The following is an 18,734-nucleotide window of genomic DNA, read 5'->3' on the forward strand; positions in this document are numbered from 1 at the left end:
TTGGGGTTGTTTTTTAAAGTCACTCTGTCTGTGGTGTGGAGAATGGGCAGCAGGACGGCAGGAGTAGGGGCCAGAGGACCAGTCAGTGATTACTACAGTAGCCCAAGAAGGAGGCGATGGTAGCTTGCATTAGGGTGGCGGCAGAGAAGACGTTAGATTTTAGAGTTAGACCCAAGAATTGCAGGTGGACTGCATGTGGGAAGAGATGGAAAGCAAGAATCAAGAGTAATGTCAAAGTTTTTCAGCTTGAACAGTTGGTTCACTGGCAGTGCTATTTACTGAGAGATGACTGGATAAAGGAAGAAGTTTGGGGTTGGAAATCGAGAGTTCAGTTCTGAATGAGTTAAATTTGAGATGCCTGTGAGACACCCAATAGAAATGTCAAGTGAGTAGTTGGATACACGAGTCCAGAGCTCAGGTAGGGGACAGAGAGATGAATTTGGTGCTGATGAGAGGATGGAAGACATTTAAAGCCTCAGTTTAGAAGAGCTCATCTAGGAAATGCATGTAGACAGAGAAGTGGATCAAGGACAGAGGCCCAAGACGGTCAACAACGAGAGGATGAGCAGTGAAAAGATGCCAGAGCAATAGGGTGGACGTGGCAGAGGAGTGGGCAAAGCCCACACACAACAGGAGCCAGGAGCATGAAGTCGGAGGAAGATCAGCCGCTGAGGACAGAAGAGCTCCCACTGGGCCAGCAACATGGAAGTGACTTTCAAGAGCATCTTCTATGAAGCCGGGGCCTAGATTATCAGGTTGGAGAGGTTTGAAGAGTGAATAGGAGCTGAGGTAGCAGGGGCTGGGCATGTAGACCACTCGGTGAAGAAGTTCAGACAGGAGGGGCAGTTGCTGAAAGGAAAGAGACCAAGTCTCTGAAAGAAGAGGAAATATGTATGTCCAATAAATATACAAAGAGCTATCCAACCTTATTAGTGATCAGGGAAATGCAAATCAAGACACAAGATATTTCCATCCATTCGATTAGAAAAATGTTTAAGTCTGACAATACCAAGTGTGGGGGGAGGTGTGGACCCACCCAGGCTCTCACCCCTGCTAGTGGGGTTGTCAATCAGCACAACCATTCTGGAAACCAGTGGCACCATCTCATGAAGCTGAACATGCACATACCCTGTGCCCAGCGGTCCACTCCTTGCTCACATGTCACAGACACAACAAGAATGTTCATAGCAGCAGTATTCACAGTGGCAAAAACCTAGAAGCAATCCAAGTGCCTTGAGAGGAGGGCAGACGAATGAACTGCAGCATATTCACCAACAGAGTGTTAAAAAGTCGTCAAATGAATGAACTTTAGAGACATACAGCAGGATTGATGGATCTTAGACTGTGATATTAAGTATTTTTTTAAAGTCCAAAGGTAACATACATCATAACATTCTTTTTGTAAAGTAAAAAAAAAAAAAGCAAAATAAATTATAAATACATTTTAGGAATAGATTTCAATGTGAGAAAACTATAAAAGAAGACATACAAATGGTCAATAAGTATATGAAAAGATGCTCAACATCACTAATCGTAAGAGAAATGCAAATCAAAGCCACAATGAGCTATCACTTCACATCTGTTAGGATGGTTATTATCAAAAAACAAGAGACAACATGTCGGTGAGGTTGTGGAGAATTGGAACCCCGGTACACTGTTAGTGAGAATGCAAAATGGTGCAGTCAGTAAGGAAAACAGTATGGATGTTCCCCAAAAAATGAAAGATAGAACTACCATATGACCCAGCAATTCCACTTCTAGGTATTTGTCAAAAAGAATGGAAATCAGGATCTCTGAGAGACATCACTGTTCCCGAGTTCACTGCAGCACAATTCACAATTGCTAGGATGTGGAAACAACCTAAATGTCCATCGATGGGTGAATGGATTCAAGCATGTGGTAGATACATACAATGGAATATTATTCAGCCTTATAAAAGAAGGGTGCCTGCAATATGCAACAACCTGGATGAATGTTGATGTATAATATATATATAATAATGCTAACTGATACAAGCTAGTCACAGAAGCACAAATTGTGATTCCATTTATGTGAAGTATCTAACATAGTCAAACTCATGGAAGCAAAGAATAGAATTGTGGCTGCCAGGGACTGAGGGGAGGGGAAACAAAGTCGCTAATCAATGAATATAAAATTTCAATTATGCAAGATAAGTAAGCTGCTAGACAGCTGCTGTACAACACAGTGCATACAGATAACATCAGTGTATTGTACACTGAAAAATCTATTACAAAGGTAGATCTTAAGAGTTCTTACCACACACACACAAAAAGACTATATAAAAAAAGAAAAACTCTGTATAAAATGATAACACATCAGTCAAAACTGTGGTACTTTGCATGGGAAGAGACAGAGGGATGAGGTGATAAAATGATAAGGATGCTTATTACACTAAAAAGATAGCAAAGACAAGACCTCCCATGAAGTATTTTTATCAAAAACTGGTTGGGACTCTACTGAAACCATTAAATTTGACTATCTAGTTTCAAAGAAATACAGGGTATGGCTAACATGTTCAGTAGCACCAAAGGGAAGTCTTGAGAATTCACCAATCAGGGAAATCCAGAACGCAGGAAACTATAGAACCAACAACTCGGTTTCATCAACAAATTAAAAAAAAAAAAAAAAAAGGATTGGGGAAACCTATAGTTAAGAGGGAGAGAAATCAACCAAATGCAGTACGTGGATTACTCTACATAAAATAGATAAACAACAAGGACCTACTTTATAGCTCAGGGAACTATATTCAATTTCTTGTAATAACATAATGGAAGGAATCTGAAAGGAGAATATATATACATGTATGTGCATGTATAACTGAATCATCTGAAACTAACACTGTAAATCAACTACACTTCAATAAAAAAAAATTTTTAACACAGTATGTGGATCTTCTTTGGCTCCTGATTTCAGCAAATCAAATAGAAAAGCCATTTATGAGACATTGGGGATATTTTGAACACTACCTAGATGACAGGGGATACTATGGAATTGTTCATTTTTTAGTTTGATGATGGCATTGCTGTTTTTTAAAGTCCTTATTTTGTAGTGATAAGTACTAAAATATTTTTGAAAAAAGCTCCATAACTTTTGTTCTGTAGTTTTTGTGCTTTTCTCATAACACTGTTGTAGTTTGTATACTTGTCACACACATACACACTCACATGTTTCTACCCAGCAGGATTGTGTTTCCAAGGCACAATTCTTCCTCACCTACTATCTTCCATAGATCTCAGCACAACACTTTGCATACGGAGGGTGTTCAAATATTTGAATTTTTTTTTAAAAGCGGGGGAGGGTATGGCTTAAGTGGTAGAGCACATGCTTAGCATGCACAAGGTCCTGGGTTCAATCCCCAGTACCTCCTCTAAAAATAAATAAGTAAACCTAATTATCTTCCCCCTAAAATAAATAAATAAAATTTTTTAAATTTTCTACATTAAAAGAAGGGGAAAGAAAAGAAACATCCCAAAAAAGGGCCAAGCACATTCCAATGATGAGAAATATACCTTGAACCAAGGATTATGTTTAATACAACTTTTTCTACCTGAGGTCCAAAAACAAAGTCCCTGGGAGCAAAGAGCAGGGTGCAAAGCTGTTGAACTGGCTAGTCACCTTCCTTGGGGAAGAAAGTGCAGATACCCCTGGCCAAGCTGGGCCCCTCTGACATACTCTCTGCACAACTGTAGCTAACTTACTCTGTATACTGTCCCCTACGTAGTGTCCATCTCCATGGCCACACTGAGGGCCCCACCCTGGGTATGGTCACCTGGCAGGACTCCTGAGTGGTTGACAGCCCGAAGGAAGAAAGCTCAGCACTGACCAGAGGAGGAGCAGCACCGACCACAGAGAGGGTCCCAGTTACATCCTGGTACCCAAGTCAGGAACACCAACTGGAGACTGATCAAGACGTTGAGCCTGGAGCAGGGCGTGGTGCGGGGCTGGGACCACAGCCCTGTTCCTTGGAAGAGCTGATGAAGGGCATGGGGCAGGAATGGCCTGCAACAGGAAGACGGGACTAGGAAGGAGAGAGGGGCTGGAAGGAAGAGTAATGAGGGAGCAGCTGCTGCCTGCTGTGTAACCTGGGGCTCGGCGGGCCTAGGCTGGCCTGGTCCTTTCTCTGTGCGGTAGGATGTGGGAGACCACAGGAATGCAGGCAATGCCAGTGCACCACCGTAGAAAACTGAATTCCTGAGCACGTCCATCCGGGAGGCTTACTCAGACAAGTAACCACGTTCAGCAACGCAGCTAGGGAATGAGGACCCATCAAGTCGTGGGTGGGACGGGGGACCGTGGAGGAGGGAGGGGCGCCCTCTGCCTGCAGTAGAGGAGGGGCAGGAGGAGCTACAAAGAGGAGCCCACATCTGATTGCATCTAGAAAAACTTGGCAGGATGGAAAGGGAAAGAAGAACAAATCACATATTGAAAGCTCATGATGGTCTAAGTGCTGGTTAGGCACCTAAGTTTCCTTCCGGAAGCAGGACCACACAAAGGCCAGGATATGTGAAAATACAACGGTGTGCCTGAGTTCCTTTCCCTTCTTAACAATGCCAAGTAAAGTGGCCAGAGGTCGTGGGCTGGACTCCGCAGACTAGGAGGAATGTTCTGTCTATTCCTGTCCCCTTGTCAATAGGGAAAAACCCATTCAAGATGAACTGTTGCTTTTACTTCTCGGAATTAACTCCAGAGCCATGATCAGAGAGGGGTGTCAAGATAGACCCACCGAGCTCAAAAACAGGAAACCAAATGGCCAATCACTAGAGTCAGATTGGTTAAAATATCAGGTAGTCATCAGGAAGCACGGTATCAAAGATGGGTTAATGGTGTGGAAGAGCTACACCCCATATTACGTTAAAAAAATCAGGTTACAAATCGATATGATCCCAACTTTATAGGAAAAAAGTATAATGTATTTTTTTAAAGATTGAAATCTAACATTCAAAGAATCTATCTCTTCATGGTGGAATTATGGGTGAAAACCTTTTCATCCTTATTGCCTATTTTCTACAGTGAATATGTTTTACTTTTTAAAAATTAGATAGCAGTACACAAAATAATGTTATTTAAATGCACACACACAGCTGAACACAGGCCCGGGTTGGGTAGGCTCACCTTCTGCGAGATGGGGGTAGGGCAGGTGTTGTCAAACAGGACTGAGTTGAAGATTCCATACACGCCCTCGTGGAGGTGGTACACGATTGTCTTGGGGGCGGAACCGGTATCCTCTGCAGGGAGGGGAGGGGTCGGGGCAGCACAAGCAGGTGAGGGGCGGAACAGTGGCCAGCTCGGCAGAGCTCAGGTTACTGAAAAGAAAGGACTAACCCTTTTTCAGCTATTGGGTGGCTCCTGCCTCCTCCTGTGACAGGAGATTCACTGCTGCATTGGAAATACCTTGCAGCTGAGCAACCCTGCTGAGGACACACTCCCTGCCTGCATCTGAGCCCCCTCAATGCCCCAGCAAAGGCAGAAAGAAAAGCAGCCCACCCAAGCCCAAAACCCCAAGAAGTTAAACCACCTGCTCAGAGGCACATGATGGGGCAGTAAGTGAGCTGGAATGAGAAGCCAGGTCTGGCTAATAGGATAATCCCCCAGATCCATAAAGGAGGCCAGAAGAATTCCATCACTACACACACGCACGTACACACACACAGACCATCACCCCTCCACATGGATTCTCCCTGGGGAAGAGTACACAGGCTCTCCTGCCGGGAGGCCCCAGAGCAGAGAACAAAGCCCCGATATCAGAGTCAACCTCTCATTCAAGGGCCTGCTGGGAGGACTGAACTATCTGGAAGGTCAGGGAAGAGCACTAATGTTGGCCGTGTGGGCAGAGGAGACTTGAGTCAGCCCACGTGGACTTGAACCCCAGCACTGCTCCTTATCAACTGTGTGACCTTGGGCTAGTGACTCAGCCTCTCCTTGCCTACGTTCTGTCATCTGTAAAGTGGGCTTAGACAAATATAAGTTGTCATTAATTATCTTCATTATGTTACGAGAAGCAGTAGGGTGAGTAAGAGCCTGTACATTGGAGAGAAGACAAATATGGGTCAAATGCAGGCTTTACCACTTACTAGCTATTAAAAAATTCACTTGTATTCTCTCTAGCTCTTAATTTCCTCATTTGTACAACGGGGTTAATCAAATGTCTAATTCTCCCTCAAGTTGCTTTGATCTCAATCTTCATAAAATAGAAATGTGCATAGGGGAAAAAAAGATGCTAAATGACTGTCTTGGGAGTGAGGAGATGTGATTATAAATTTCCCTAAAGCAAGGACCCAGTCTCCAGAGTCCCCCAGCCCCTAAAGCCAGACCCTGCACAGCCAGCCACTGTCCCTGCCTTCAGGGGCTCAGCTGCCCGCCTGGCACTTACCCTCCCTGCCAGGCTGGTCCAGAAGAACCTCCTTCTTGCCGATGATGCTGACTGCCAAGGTGAAGGCTGAGGTCACATAGTAGCGCCCCAGCTTGGCAAGGATGTCCACACCACAGCCCTCTGGGAAATACAGGTCCAAGGCTGAGTTGATCACAGAAGCAATCTGGTAATACGGGGGCGGGGAGACAATCACACATTTGAAATGTGGGGTTGATGCTGAAGACTTGCTACGGCTCCAAATATATTTCTTGAAAGCCTCTTTGATTCCATGAAGAATGACTTGGCAGCTGCTAAGGCCCCAGCTGGTAACTGCAGACAGCTGGCCAAGAAGGTAAGCAGAGACAGAGCTGGGTCAAGCCCCTCACACTTGTGTAAATCACCCTCTCAATGCTCCCACAATGGGAAAAGGAACTTCTTTAAATTTTTTTTTTACTTTTTCCCCTTAATGGGGGCACTGGGGATTGAACCCAGGACCTCGTATACACCAAGCACGCAGTCTACCACGAAGCTATACCCATCCCCTGGGAAAAGGCACTCTTAATCTAACACTTGGTGTCAGATTCCAGAAGCCCTGATGTGGAGCTTTCTTTCACAAATAACCAATATGTTAAATAACACTTTTTTTTTTTTTTACAGAAAATACAATGAAGGAAAAAGATCAAAGTCATCCCTAGTTTTATCACCCAGGTTAACCTAATCAAATAGCTCCTGGGGGGTGGGAAGGGACAGACTGTGATTTCAAAACATAGAATAGATAAACAAGATTATACTGTATAGTACAGGGAAATATATACAAGATCTTATGGTAGCTCACAGAGAAAGAAATATGACAATGAATTTATATATGTTCATGTATAACTGAAAAATTGTGCTCTACACTGGAATTTGACACAACATTGTAAAATGATTATAACTCAATAAAAAATGTTAAAAAGAAGAAGCTCCTTTGAGTCTCGATTTTTTTTATTATTAACATGATAGGGCTATACGTGTATGCTTTTATAATCTGTTATATTCAATAAACTGAATGACTTCCCCATGTGTGTAAATGTTTTCACCATAAAAATATACCATAACTTAACCAATCCCCGAGTGTTAGATGGACCAGGGAAGTCCACTGGACTTCTGTTATGAACTAGGCTGCAATGCTCATCTTTGAAGCTAATTCTTTGTCTCCATCACATTATTTTCTTAGGGTGGGTTCCACGATGTGAATGTCCCAGAATGAAGCACTTACTAGGGGAAAGCGACCCCTAGTGGTTGAAGTGGGGATTGCAATAACACCTTTTCCCTGATTTCATGTTACCGATACGGAAACGGGTGGACTGGGAGTGGACAGAAGGCTGGCTTTTCCTTCCCTTGCCCTCCAACCTGATTTCTCATCAGCCCACTGGAGGGTGAAGAGGGCATACTCAGACCCTCAAAGAGCCTTATGACTTATGCAAATATAGCCTGATTAAGCCTCAAATATGTGCATGGCGGGAGTCAGGCAGAGCTGGATGTGTAGCCAGCTTTGCCATGGAGCCAGGAAGTAAAGTAACCTCTGTGAGCTTCAGTTTGCTCAGCTTTAACACAGGGTTAATGATAAGATAATTCAGGTAAAGCACCAAGCACGTAGCACCTGGGACCCACTCACAGTGAGCTCAAGGATCATTATAACCCTCCCTGCTTTCACCCCCACCCCCACCAAACTCGGTGTGACACTTGCAACCCCAGGGTTACCTCGTCGAATCTCATTTTGGCTCCTTCCACTCCAGGAAAGCCGCCACCGAGGTCCAAGATGTGCATCCTGTGCCCCAGCTCAGCACCCATTTCAAACACGAGCCGGGCATCTGAAATGGACTTGGCAAAGGCCTGTGGGTCAGGACAGCCACTGCCAATGTGAAAACTGGGAAGAGAGGAAGAGCCTCGGCTTACATGCAGGACCCCAAGTACCCACCACCTCAGCCCCAGCCGGGAGCAACCTCAGACAAGCACGCTGGACACTGTGCCCATTTTCCAGATGTAGTGATTAAGGGCCTAAAAGGTTAAATGTGTTGCCAAGGGCCAAGTAGCAAATGAGGAGTGGACAGGAGACTACAGCAAAGGTCCCTTGGCACTGGGTGCCTCACCCATCCCTCCATGCTTCCCCTGAGGCTAAGCCTTCTGAGATGAGGGCTAGGGCCCCAGAGTCAGCCGGATCTGATGTACATTCAAGCAGTGTGGCCTGCCCATGCTTTAGTTTCCCCATCTGTAAAGTGGGGATAAGATTCCACAGCATTTAGCACAATGAGGCATTTAGCCCAGTGCCTGGCACATCCTAAGTCCAGAATAAAGGAAAGCTATATTATTAGGTCCTCCATATGCCTCCCAGAAAACAAGCAGAGCCAAGGTGGACGACCTTCGGCCTCAGGTTGGGAAAACTCCTGCAAAGAAGGGTCCCTCCTAGATCCTCCTGGGACAGGACCTTCTGGGGATTGTGAGGTCGGGGCAGTGGGACACTCTAAACCTTCTTTCTTAAAGGGAGGAAACTCTCAAGTGGCAGAATTCCAGGCCCAGGGACAGGCCGGCCTTGGTGGCCCCAGGGGAGGTCTCACACAGAACTGATCAATTCCCAGGAAAGAAGAAGTGGGCATGGGTGGGGATGGCGGGGCTCCAGGGCACTTACCTCACACCCACCACCTCAACATGGTCTCTCTTGGCATTTTCAAGCAGGTGTCTGCAGGATTTCAGTGACGCACCGAATTTGAGGTTCAGGCGGCTCAGGGAGTGGGAGTCATCAGTAGCAATGCTCAGAACCATCCTGAGGAGACACGCAGTGCACCTCTGCAGGGGGACCCTGCCTCCCCCACCCCAACCACATCTTCCCTGAGTCAAGGGAGGTGAACCCTCGTGGCTCAGAGCTACCCAACCCCATGGGGCCCTGACCCCTTCCTCCCCCTGCACAGCCTGTCAGCCTCTGAGTACTGTCCAATCAGTTCCCTAAACATCCCTGGGCACTTCCCTGGGGCCTCTGCCCTGGTCCCAACCTCACCAGTTCTCCCCTGGGCAGCCCTACTTCCTCTGAATCAGCCTTTACACCAGCCAGGCTTTTCCAACTTTTTTTGTGTGAGGGGACTATTTATTTAAACAGTCTTATTGAGAACCCTGACATCCCCAGTATGTCAAACAGACAAAATGGAACCTAAGGCCCCCCTAGAAACCCCAGAGTGTCCAGTGACCAAGTGAGAGCCACATCCTGAGCAAAATGTCCAGCCCTGACCCCCTCCAAAGCCCACGTGCATTGAGCCCCTGCCCCGTGACTAGCGTCATTCACTTCTCCTCCACCCCTCGCACGTGGTGTATTCCAGCTTATCCCTCAAATTTCTGCTTATCCCTCAAATGCCCCGTGTGCTGCTTCTGACCTTCATGCATTTGCTCGTGCAGTTCACTCTGATGCACTGTTTATGCCCTCCCCAGATGCTGTTCACTCCTCAAGACCCACCTCAAATGCCACTTCCTCCGTGAAACTTTCCCGACCATCCCTCTTGCTCCTTCTGCCATGACTTTGACCTCCAGAGTACCGTGGGTTGGCTCTGCCTGGGCAGTTATCCATCATTCCTACCTCTGTCCTAGTCAGGCTCTGGCATCCTGGGTCCAGTCCAGGAGTGTCTGCCCAACCTCCTGTGACTGTGGCTGGGTCCAGGGCAGGGTCCTCAGCCCCAACCCTACTCCACCCGCTCCCTCCACCCTCATGCACAGCCTGGCCTCCCACATGAGTGGTTCTCAGCTTACTTGGCACTGGGGTGGCTTTTTACCACCTTTGCCAGCTCCATCTCGTTGTCAAAGCTCAGCAGCCGGACCCCATGCTTGGCAGCATACTTGATCTGTGCAATTTGCTTACAGGGGCTGGCGTAGATGATCTTACTGGCGGGGACACCAATATGCTGGACCAACTCCATCTCTGCCTGTGGGGTCCCAAAGGTGGTGATCAGGAAGTGCCAGGGCCTGCTGGGCCCACAGAGGCCAAGGAAGCACAGTTGAGGGGCAGAGTCGCAGCTATCCCTGGGGGAGGTACTTAAGAAGTGGGCCTTACTTTTAGACAATAGATATACAAAAACCAGGACTCCTGCTGGTTCACCATTGACAAGGAGGGCTGCCATGTACAGCTGTGCAGGTGGTGAACTGCACAATTCCAGGGAGGGAGGGATCCTATTCAGAGAATACATGGTGGATTTGTATGTTTATTACAACTTCCCAATACTAAAGCAACTCGCTCTAACAAAGCATCTCACTCAGTGTATTCACAATAATGGCATGTCTTAAGGAAGTGATACATATTCTAGTTCACACAAAGGCACTATCAGATTCATGGTGGCCCAGAAAACAGGTTTCTGACACATTTTTCTGGCAGAATTAAATGTTTAGAGAATACCACTTGATATATTAGAAAGTTCAACCAACCAAGAGTCTTTTTGACACAGGTAATCCAAGACCCAGAGACCTGCTTTGTGTATGGCACTGGGCTGGGTGGCTCCAGTAAGGCCCTCTCCCCACGGGGCCTCCTCTTCCACAACTTCCCAGAACAGTGCTCCACCCGATTGCTGCATTGATGATACAGACAACGATGATGATGGTGGTGACAGCAACCACAGTCACTGAGCACCTACCACAAGCAGGCACCGAATGTGATGTTTTTTTTAAATATTTTTAAGTTTACTTTTTATTTTTTGAAGAGTGACTATGTATTTAGATTGGTTTTATTTCAGGGGGGAGGTAATTAGGTTTATTTATTCCTTTATTTTTAGAGGAGGTATTGGAGATTGAACCCAGGACCTTGTGCATGTTAAGCATGCGCTCTATCACTTGAGCTATACCCTCCCCCACCCTAATGTGATGCTTTACATCTCTGGGGACATTGGTAAGAGGACATTCCTTGGAATGATGGATGAGAGGAGGTCAGGAAATAATGGCTTAAGGAGTGGGAACCAAGGGAAAGAGACAAGTGAGTGCAGACAAGCAAGTGTGAACAAGTCGGTTTGGCCATAAAGAGGGAGCAAGATTGGGCTGGGGATGATGTGGTGCCCAGGGAAGGCTTTTTCAGATGGAGGATGCTGAGGGAGACAGCAAGAAAGGGCAAGGGATGGGGCAAGAAAGACGGCACAAGGTCCTTGGGACAGTGGGTGTGTGGACCTGAGCCCCGTACAAGGCACGGCTGGTGCCCTTGACCCTGGAGTCTGCCTGATGCTTATCTGTACACACAGCCCCAGCTCAGGCCTCACCCTAGGTCAGTGTCCACCAAGGCATGGTGCTGTACAGCGTGGCCACCAGCTCCGGCCAACCAGAAGAGGGCAGCCTCGGCCTTCTAAGAAAAGCTGTGCCTCCCTGAGCCACCTCTCAGTCTGGGCACCCAAGGGCTACATGAGCCCATGTACAGGGAGGGACCCCAGCTCCACCACTTCCTGCACGAGGACCTTGGAGAAGACAGCAGCAGTAGAGTCTGAGACCCCTAGCCATACTCAAGCGGGCCCTTACCAGTGCCTCCCTCAACCTCTGTGCCTCCTTTCCTCACATAGTAAATGTTTCTCATGGGGCTGTTGTCAGAACCACAGTAATAATAATTACCTCACAGGGTTCTTGCGAGAATAAAATGAGATCAAGTACAGAAAACACTTGGCAAAGCTCCTAGCACAAGAGTGCTCAGCAAACGGTAGATGCTTTTAATGTCCCCCACTGACTTCAAGGTCATTTCCTAACACCCCATGGCTCTGCTCTTTGGAGGCCAGCTCTGAAGCTTGAGGGCCAGGCACAGTGCCCCACCACTGGGTTTCCAGAAACGCAGGACTCTAGTCAGTGGGGTTTGGTCCTGTTTTTCATCCCTAGACCAAGGGGGCTGGAAAAGGGTCCCTGTCCTCCTTTGCCAGAGCAGAAGCCCGGCGTGCTGCAGAGGGGAGGTCCTGGCTCTACTCTCAGCAAGCTGTGTGCAGCTGGCCCCCCATTTCCTCAACTGCAAAATGATAATCTCTCCCCCTAGGAACCTCATGTGAGGCACACACGGAACTAGGCATGCAAAGCAAGAGCTGATGCAAAGGGGCTTTGTGGGTGTCACGACGGAGACTCACCTACCACTAAGGACAGTAATACACGTCTCTGATAAAGATGAACCTGCTGGTTCTGACCACCCACTGTGGTGCACACCTCTCTCCACCTGGAATCCCTCCAGCCCTGTCATCTTGCCCAGGTGAGCTTTCCTCTTGTCTCCTCCAGGATCCTTTCCTAGAATCCTCTGCACAACACCTAGCCACATTGCTGACCATGGTTTAAAAGGGGTTCCCCCTCAAAACAATCGTTATTAACCATTAAAAAAAATAACAGTAATGACAGTATCACAAATCAACACCCACCAAGCTTGCTGCCATCTCAGGGCCTTTGCACTTTCTGTTCTCTCTGCCTGGAATGCCCTTCCCCCAGTTATCTACCTGGCTTGATCCTTTGCTTCCTTTAGGTCTGTGTTCAAATTCCAGTGAAGCTTTCCCTGGCTAACCTATCTAAAAATACAATCCTTTCTCTCAACATCCATGTCTCTTTCCTACCTCCCTTCCCTGCTTTAATATTCTCCACAGCATTTGCTACCTAAAATACCATAGATTTTCATTGTTTAACTTGTTTGTTCTTTAGGAAGTAAGCTCCATGATAGAAGGGTCTTTTTGTTTTGTTCACTTGTTCATTCCTTACCTAGAAAAGTACTTGGCCCCACAGTAGGTGCTCAATAAATGAACAAGTATGTCCAAAGCTGTACTCTGAGGAAATGTCATAGCTTAAGGCTTTTACCAAGAATAGAAATAAAATAGATAAGCTAAGCAGGCAACTCAAGGAAAACAGAGTCTGTTTTAATCAACACTGTCTTGCCAGCCCTCCCTAGCACCATGTCTAGCACATTGCAGGACTCCAGTGAATAGAGAATGATAGTTAATAAGCAAAGTAAACCTAAAGAGAGCAGGGGGAATTAAGACAACAGCATTAATCAAATCCAAAAGGCTGTAGAACTGGGAACAACAACAAAACTCTAAAAGGATTAGTTAAGAAAATGTACAGTCACACATTATTAAGATTATAAAAGAAAAATTCTAAAAATTTCTAAAAATTCTAAAATTCTCTGGGGCTCCCCAGGCCCACAGGACATTTGAGGCTCTGTGATCCAGCTCCAGTTCCTCCCCTCAATGATAAAAAGGTGGTTTGGTTTTGTTTCAATTAGAAAAATACCATGTATAGCTCTATGCCAAGAAGTCTGAAGATCTCCATTAAAAAGGAGACCCACCTGCCCAGGGACACAGCACATGTGGTTCCAGTTTGGAACTTCAAGGCTGCCAAATTCCATGCTTATTTCTCCCTCCCTCACCCCTTAAGCCCCTCCCAAGTGGTGGCCCTTCCCAGAGATCAGGGGCCAACTGCAGGTCACTCCTGCTTCCCTAGGTCCACCCGCAGCAGCCAGGCCCTGTGTTTAGTAAGCAGCGGGGGTCAGTGTGCCGGTGCGGGGCAGAGGCTCACCTTGTTGGCACAGCTGAAGCCAAGCCCCAGCTCAGCCAGGACCTTCAGCACGCCTGAGCTGCTGTTGCACTTGACAGCGTAAAAGGGTCGGACTCGCGGCAGGCACTTCAGAAAGCAGAAGTGCTTCCTCACTACAGCACCCAGGTCGGCCACGAAGAAAGCAGCAACCTCATCCTGCACAACAAGAAGGGTGAATATGAGATCTCACCCAGCTCCTGCCTTGGGCTGCATCCACAGTCCTCCCAAGTACCTCCTAAGGACCCTGCTCTAAAATTCTCTGGGGCTCCCCAAGCCTACAGGACATTTGAGGCTCTGTGATCCAGCTCCAGTCCCTCCCCTCACTGCAGCTCAAACTCTAGCTCTATCCTGATCATTTGCCTACCTCCCAGCCTTTATTCCCCACCCGCCGTGCCCTCCAGGGAGAATACCCTTCCCCAACAGGTGTCTGGCAAATGAGACCTAATCTACCTTCAAGTTTCAGCTGAAATGCCACCTTCCCTTAAACCAATAAGGAAACTCTCTGCCACTGCATTTTGCACATGCTTCCAAAGTATCAGAACTGTGTATATACACATCTGTCTTCTCCAAAAAACAGATAAATTCCTTGAAGACCAAAGCTATGGCCTACAGCCACTGCCTTTCACATTTAGGTGCTCAGCGAAGCCTTGGTGTAGTCCCACTGCCACCGCAAGCCATTCCTGTGGACAGCTGGTTGCTGAAGGTTAACATATACGAGGCCATGGGTGACACAACACGACTTAAACCTTTCCTGGGGCTCAGCTTCTCTTTTAGGCAACACTTTCTTTTACTGACACCCACTTGGTGTCTGACTAAGCATCCTTATGCAAATATACCAAGGGACAGAGATGACCAGACAGGGTCTAGCCTTAAAGGGGCTTGGGTCTGGAGGAAACTAATCCCTTATGCAATTACAAGCCCATTCCATTAATGCTACATGGGACTTTCCACAAAATGCAGTAGGGGCCACAGAGAAGGAAAGTACAAAATGTACCTGGGGCAATCAGGAAAAGGTGACAGGAAAGGATGAGTAATAAGTAATGAGAAGAAATAGGTAAGAGGGAGAAAGGCTGGGAGAAGGGTGTTCCAGGCAGAAGGAAGAGTCTGGGCAAAGGACTGATAATGGAGCACATGGAATCATCCAGAAATATGAGGAGAGTAGTTCAGCTCTGATGGATATGTGCTGTGGGAAATATGTGCCATGGGAAAAGCCAGAATTGGGACTATGAAGGCAGAGGGGTTCTGACTTGGATCCTGTAGGTAGTGAGAATCTGCCAAAGAATTCTGATTTTGAGCAGGGCTATGCTAAAGTTGAAGGGGTGGGATGCGTCAGGGAAAAGGTTAGGGGGCCTTTAGAGATGAAGCCTAAACAACAAAGTGAAGTTCCAGAAAAGCACACTGAAGGGTAATTTAAGGAGCTAAGTTCACAGAGCTTGGTGATGCCCAGGTGTGGGACGGGGAAGCGAAGACTCCCAGGTTCTGACCTAGAGGGCTGGGTGGATGGTGGTGGTGTTGTTCATGAAGGAAGGGAACACAGGACGAGCAGGTCCAGGGACAAGGACCAGGAACTGGTGATGAAATAGCCCGTCTCTTGGAAATAGCAAGGATTGAATGCCAAATAAGTGAAAGAATAAGATGAGGGCCCTAGGGGGGGCGCTGGGCCTGCTGAGGGGGACAGAGGACCCATCCCCCACTCCCAGACCCTCACCTTGGTGGCCTGTGAGGCCCCCAGAGTGAGCTCCTCCAGCAGGTCTTGGGTGCTGAAGCCCTCCTCCACCATCACAAAGTCCGTTTCATTCAGGTAGCCAGCCATGCCGAGGAGAAGCCGATGGGCTGGATGGAGCTGCCGCTTCCTCTGGCCGCCTTAAAAAGTATGCAACACACTGCGGGCAAGAGAGTGAGGGGGCTGCTGGGGGGCTGGCCTCCCCTGCACCCCTCACTTCCCCTGGCCAAGGCACCCAGTCCTGTCACACCCAGCCCTCAGCACAAGCCTGCGGAGCTCTGGTTCACTGGGAAGACGGGGAATGATCAGGAATCCTGTACTAGGACTATGTATTATCTGCCTAGATGTCACTGCCTCTCCAAGCCTCAGTTTCTCCATCTGTAAAATGGATGAATTGTTTTGGCGATCCTTTCCAGTTCTGAAATTCGAGTTTTGGTAAAAAGGGAAAGAATGAGAGAGAAGGAGCAGGAAAGTCGAGTGGGGAAGTTTCCAAATGCTCCCCATCCTGACCACGCCCACCTAAAGTGGCTGCAGGTAGCTGTACCAAGGACTCTAAGCCAGAGTGCTTTCCATTGGGTGGCCTTTGGTACGTCCCGTCCCCCTCTTGGAACCTCAGTTTCCCCGTTTGTAAACAGGGGCCGGGCTGGTCCTGATGTGCTAGGATTCTAAGCGTGCATGGGGGCCCCACATAGTGGGTGGGGACCCCGGGCTCCCTGGCAAGATCCGAAGACTGCGGTTCCGTCTGGCTGATCCCTCCTGGGTGTAGATTCGAAGTCCCGCCCCCCTAAACCCCCTTACCAAGCCCCGTGCTCCTTCGCGGGGGCCAGAGCCAGGCGCGCTGCTAGGGGGGGTCGCCGGTGACCTCGAAACTTGCGCAACACCCCAAGGAGGAGTGGCAGTTGCGGAGCCGAGGCCCCTGCTGAGAGGAGGCAAGAGGGGCCAGGGAACAGGTCAACACTGGAGCCGAGGGCGCCCGCTCCCCGAGGCTCCCGGAGCCACTCCCGGCACTGGCCTTAAAACGCATTTACACGGCTTCGGTCCATAGGTCTCCCCAGCAAGTGAATCGGATTCTCGGCGCCTCCTCTCGCTGGCTCCCCCGGGCTCCGGCCCCGCGGCCTGCGCCCCGCCCGCCCAGCAGCCACCGACCCCACGCCACGCCTTCCTTCCACCGCCCACTTATATAAGCCCCGCCCAGACCCCGCCCCTAGTGCTCAGGCCCCGCCTCCGCTCTGCGGCACCTCCGTAGCCCTGGTAACTGGGTGCCGCCATCCCATTGGTCGATTCCGACATAAAGCGTTCAACTCTGCGAGACAACCCGGCAAACCTGAGCCACAGTCCTCCCGAGAAGCCTCCGCAGCCACCCTACGCTAGGAAATCGGAACTGCAGGGCGACCCGCTCAGAATCACGAGCGTCCACTAGGTGAGACGCTTAGCTCCTGGATCTTGGATCTTAGAGAGTGGGCAGGAAGCCAAGAGGTTTCCTGTTTGCTCCGGGAAGCCTTTTCTGTGACGACCTCATTTCAATGGTGCCTCTCCTCTCCTATCTGGTAAACTGCCCGTTCATCCCTGGAAGCCCAGGTCAAATAACTTCTCCTTGTATTAATTTTCTAGTAAAATTCTTTTTATTTAATTGCCTCTTCCAACATCGTCTCTGATTCTTCCAACTCAAAACCCAGCTGAAATAATCTTCAGAGATCCTTCCTGTGACGTTCCCAACTGAGGGCAGTCCCTTCCTTCATCCTACCTTCTGATCGGACCAATTCCTACTCACCTCTCAAATCAAATATGTCTCCCTCTCCAAGAAGCATCCTTTGACTTCCTCAATGCAAAGCGTTTCTTCTCTTTTACACCTAATGAACTCATGCTCCTACACATCCATCAAAGCCCAGTATAATGTCACCTCCCCTGTTGAGCCTCCCATGATTTTCCTAACCTGGAGGAACAATGGAACTCACAGCATTTATATCTGTGTGGACTCCTCACTCTGTTGGCCTTTGTTACCTATCGTATGAGATTCCTGTTTTTGCTTTAAACTTCTTTATACTTCCCAGCTAGTCTGTGAGCTCCCAAGGGCAGGATCTGAGTGCCTGGCTCCTCAGAGCACCCAGCGCCTGGCGTAAACAAGAGTACTGAGGAAGATTCAACATCTGTGCTACTAATCCAAAAGTTCTTCTCAAACAGTAATTGTACAGTAACAGCCAAGACATTTTTGAAAAAGAAGAAAGAGGATGTCCTCTACCAGATATCAAAATATTTTATAAAGCTATGGTCTTTAAAACCACATAGTGCTGGCACTTAGAGAATTCAGTATACAATGAAGGCAGCATTTCAGATCAGCAGGGCCAAAGGGCTTTTAGTCTGACTTATCGGTTCATGTCCCCTGTCAGGCGGTAGGCTTCTTGAAAGCGAGAGGTGTTTCTTGTTCTGCATCTTGTACAACCTAATCAAAGCATGCTCATCACACAGATGGTGCAGAGTAGTGACCATGGAGTCTGGAAGCGACGTTTTCTGTTCTGCCCCCTGACCCCCAGCTTGGCCACATAACTGCTGGATATCCTTGGTTGGATCATCCTGCTGAGACCAGGGTCACTTCTGCCTGGCTTGATTTACCCATATGAACTGAGAGGGTTCAGACTGAATGATTTCTCTGGGCCCTTCTGCCTGGAACATTTTTGCCTTCAATGCATAGGCACAGCCTTTCAGGAGGCAGTCACCTTTACTAAAAGGGTCATTTGCAGGTCCATGTTTTGAGAGGTTTGTAGTCATTTGTAGCATAGTATGAATTAGTGACTGAAGCCCTCCTAAGAACAAGCATCTCTTGATTGAGAGGGAGTAGATCTCAAAGGGAGTACTCAAGAAAAGACAACAGTAAGAGAAGGGGAGGGACACCCAAACAAACTTTGGCTCTACTCTTTTTTCTAATCATTCTTTGAGCTGGCTGTATTTGGATGTCATGGTCTAAGTCAGCCTCACTACCTCTTTTCATCACCTGGTACATAATAGATACATTCAGTATGTTTACTGAATTAATCAATAAAGGTAAAAAGAAACAAACCATAATCCAATCTGTCCACTTGTAATCTGTCAAGTCAGAGC

At 47.9% G+C, this 18,734-nt stretch overlaps 1 protein-coding gene across 3 annotated transcripts in view; it reads right to left on the bottom strand.

Moving 5' to 3' along the window:
- The window catches only part of AZIN2 (antizyme inhibitor 2), a 31,642-nt gene extending 14,912 nt beyond the window's left edge, over positions 1 to 16,730 (bottom strand). For 2 of the 3 annotated variants that reach the window (XM_064493794.1, XM_064493793.1), the window contains exons 1-8: positions 16,437 to 16,730; positions 15,624 to 15,798; positions 13,898 to 14,071; positions 10,145 to 10,317; positions 9,039 to 9,173; positions 8,114 to 8,279; positions 6,392 to 6,710; positions 5,134 to 5,246 (exon numbers count right to left, since the gene is read on the bottom strand). In XM_064493794.1, the coding sequence (XP_064349864.1) occupies positions 5,134 to 5,246; positions 6,392 to 6,710; positions 8,114 to 8,279; positions 9,039 to 9,173; positions 10,145 to 10,317; positions 13,898 to 14,071; positions 15,624 to 15,728 (1,185 nt within the window). In that variant the 5' untranslated portion in view covers positions 15,729 to 15,798; positions 16,437 to 16,730. The remainder of the gene's footprint in view (positions 1 to 5,133; positions 5,247 to 6,391; positions 6,711 to 8,113; positions 8,280 to 9,038; positions 9,174 to 10,144; positions 10,318 to 13,897; positions 14,072 to 15,623; positions 15,799 to 16,436) is intronic. The other variant, XM_031464669.2, reaches the window with a different exon arrangement.
- Between the last annotated feature and the right edge of the window lie 2,004 nt (positions 16,731 to 18,734).

This window comes from Camelus dromedarius, chromosome 14, assembly GCF_036321535.1.
Source record: "Camelus dromedarius isolate mCamDro1 chromosome 14, mCamDro1.pat, whole genome shotgun sequence".
Taxonomy (NCBI): Eukaryota; Metazoa; Chordata; class Mammalia; order Artiodactyla; family Camelidae; genus Camelus; species Camelus dromedarius.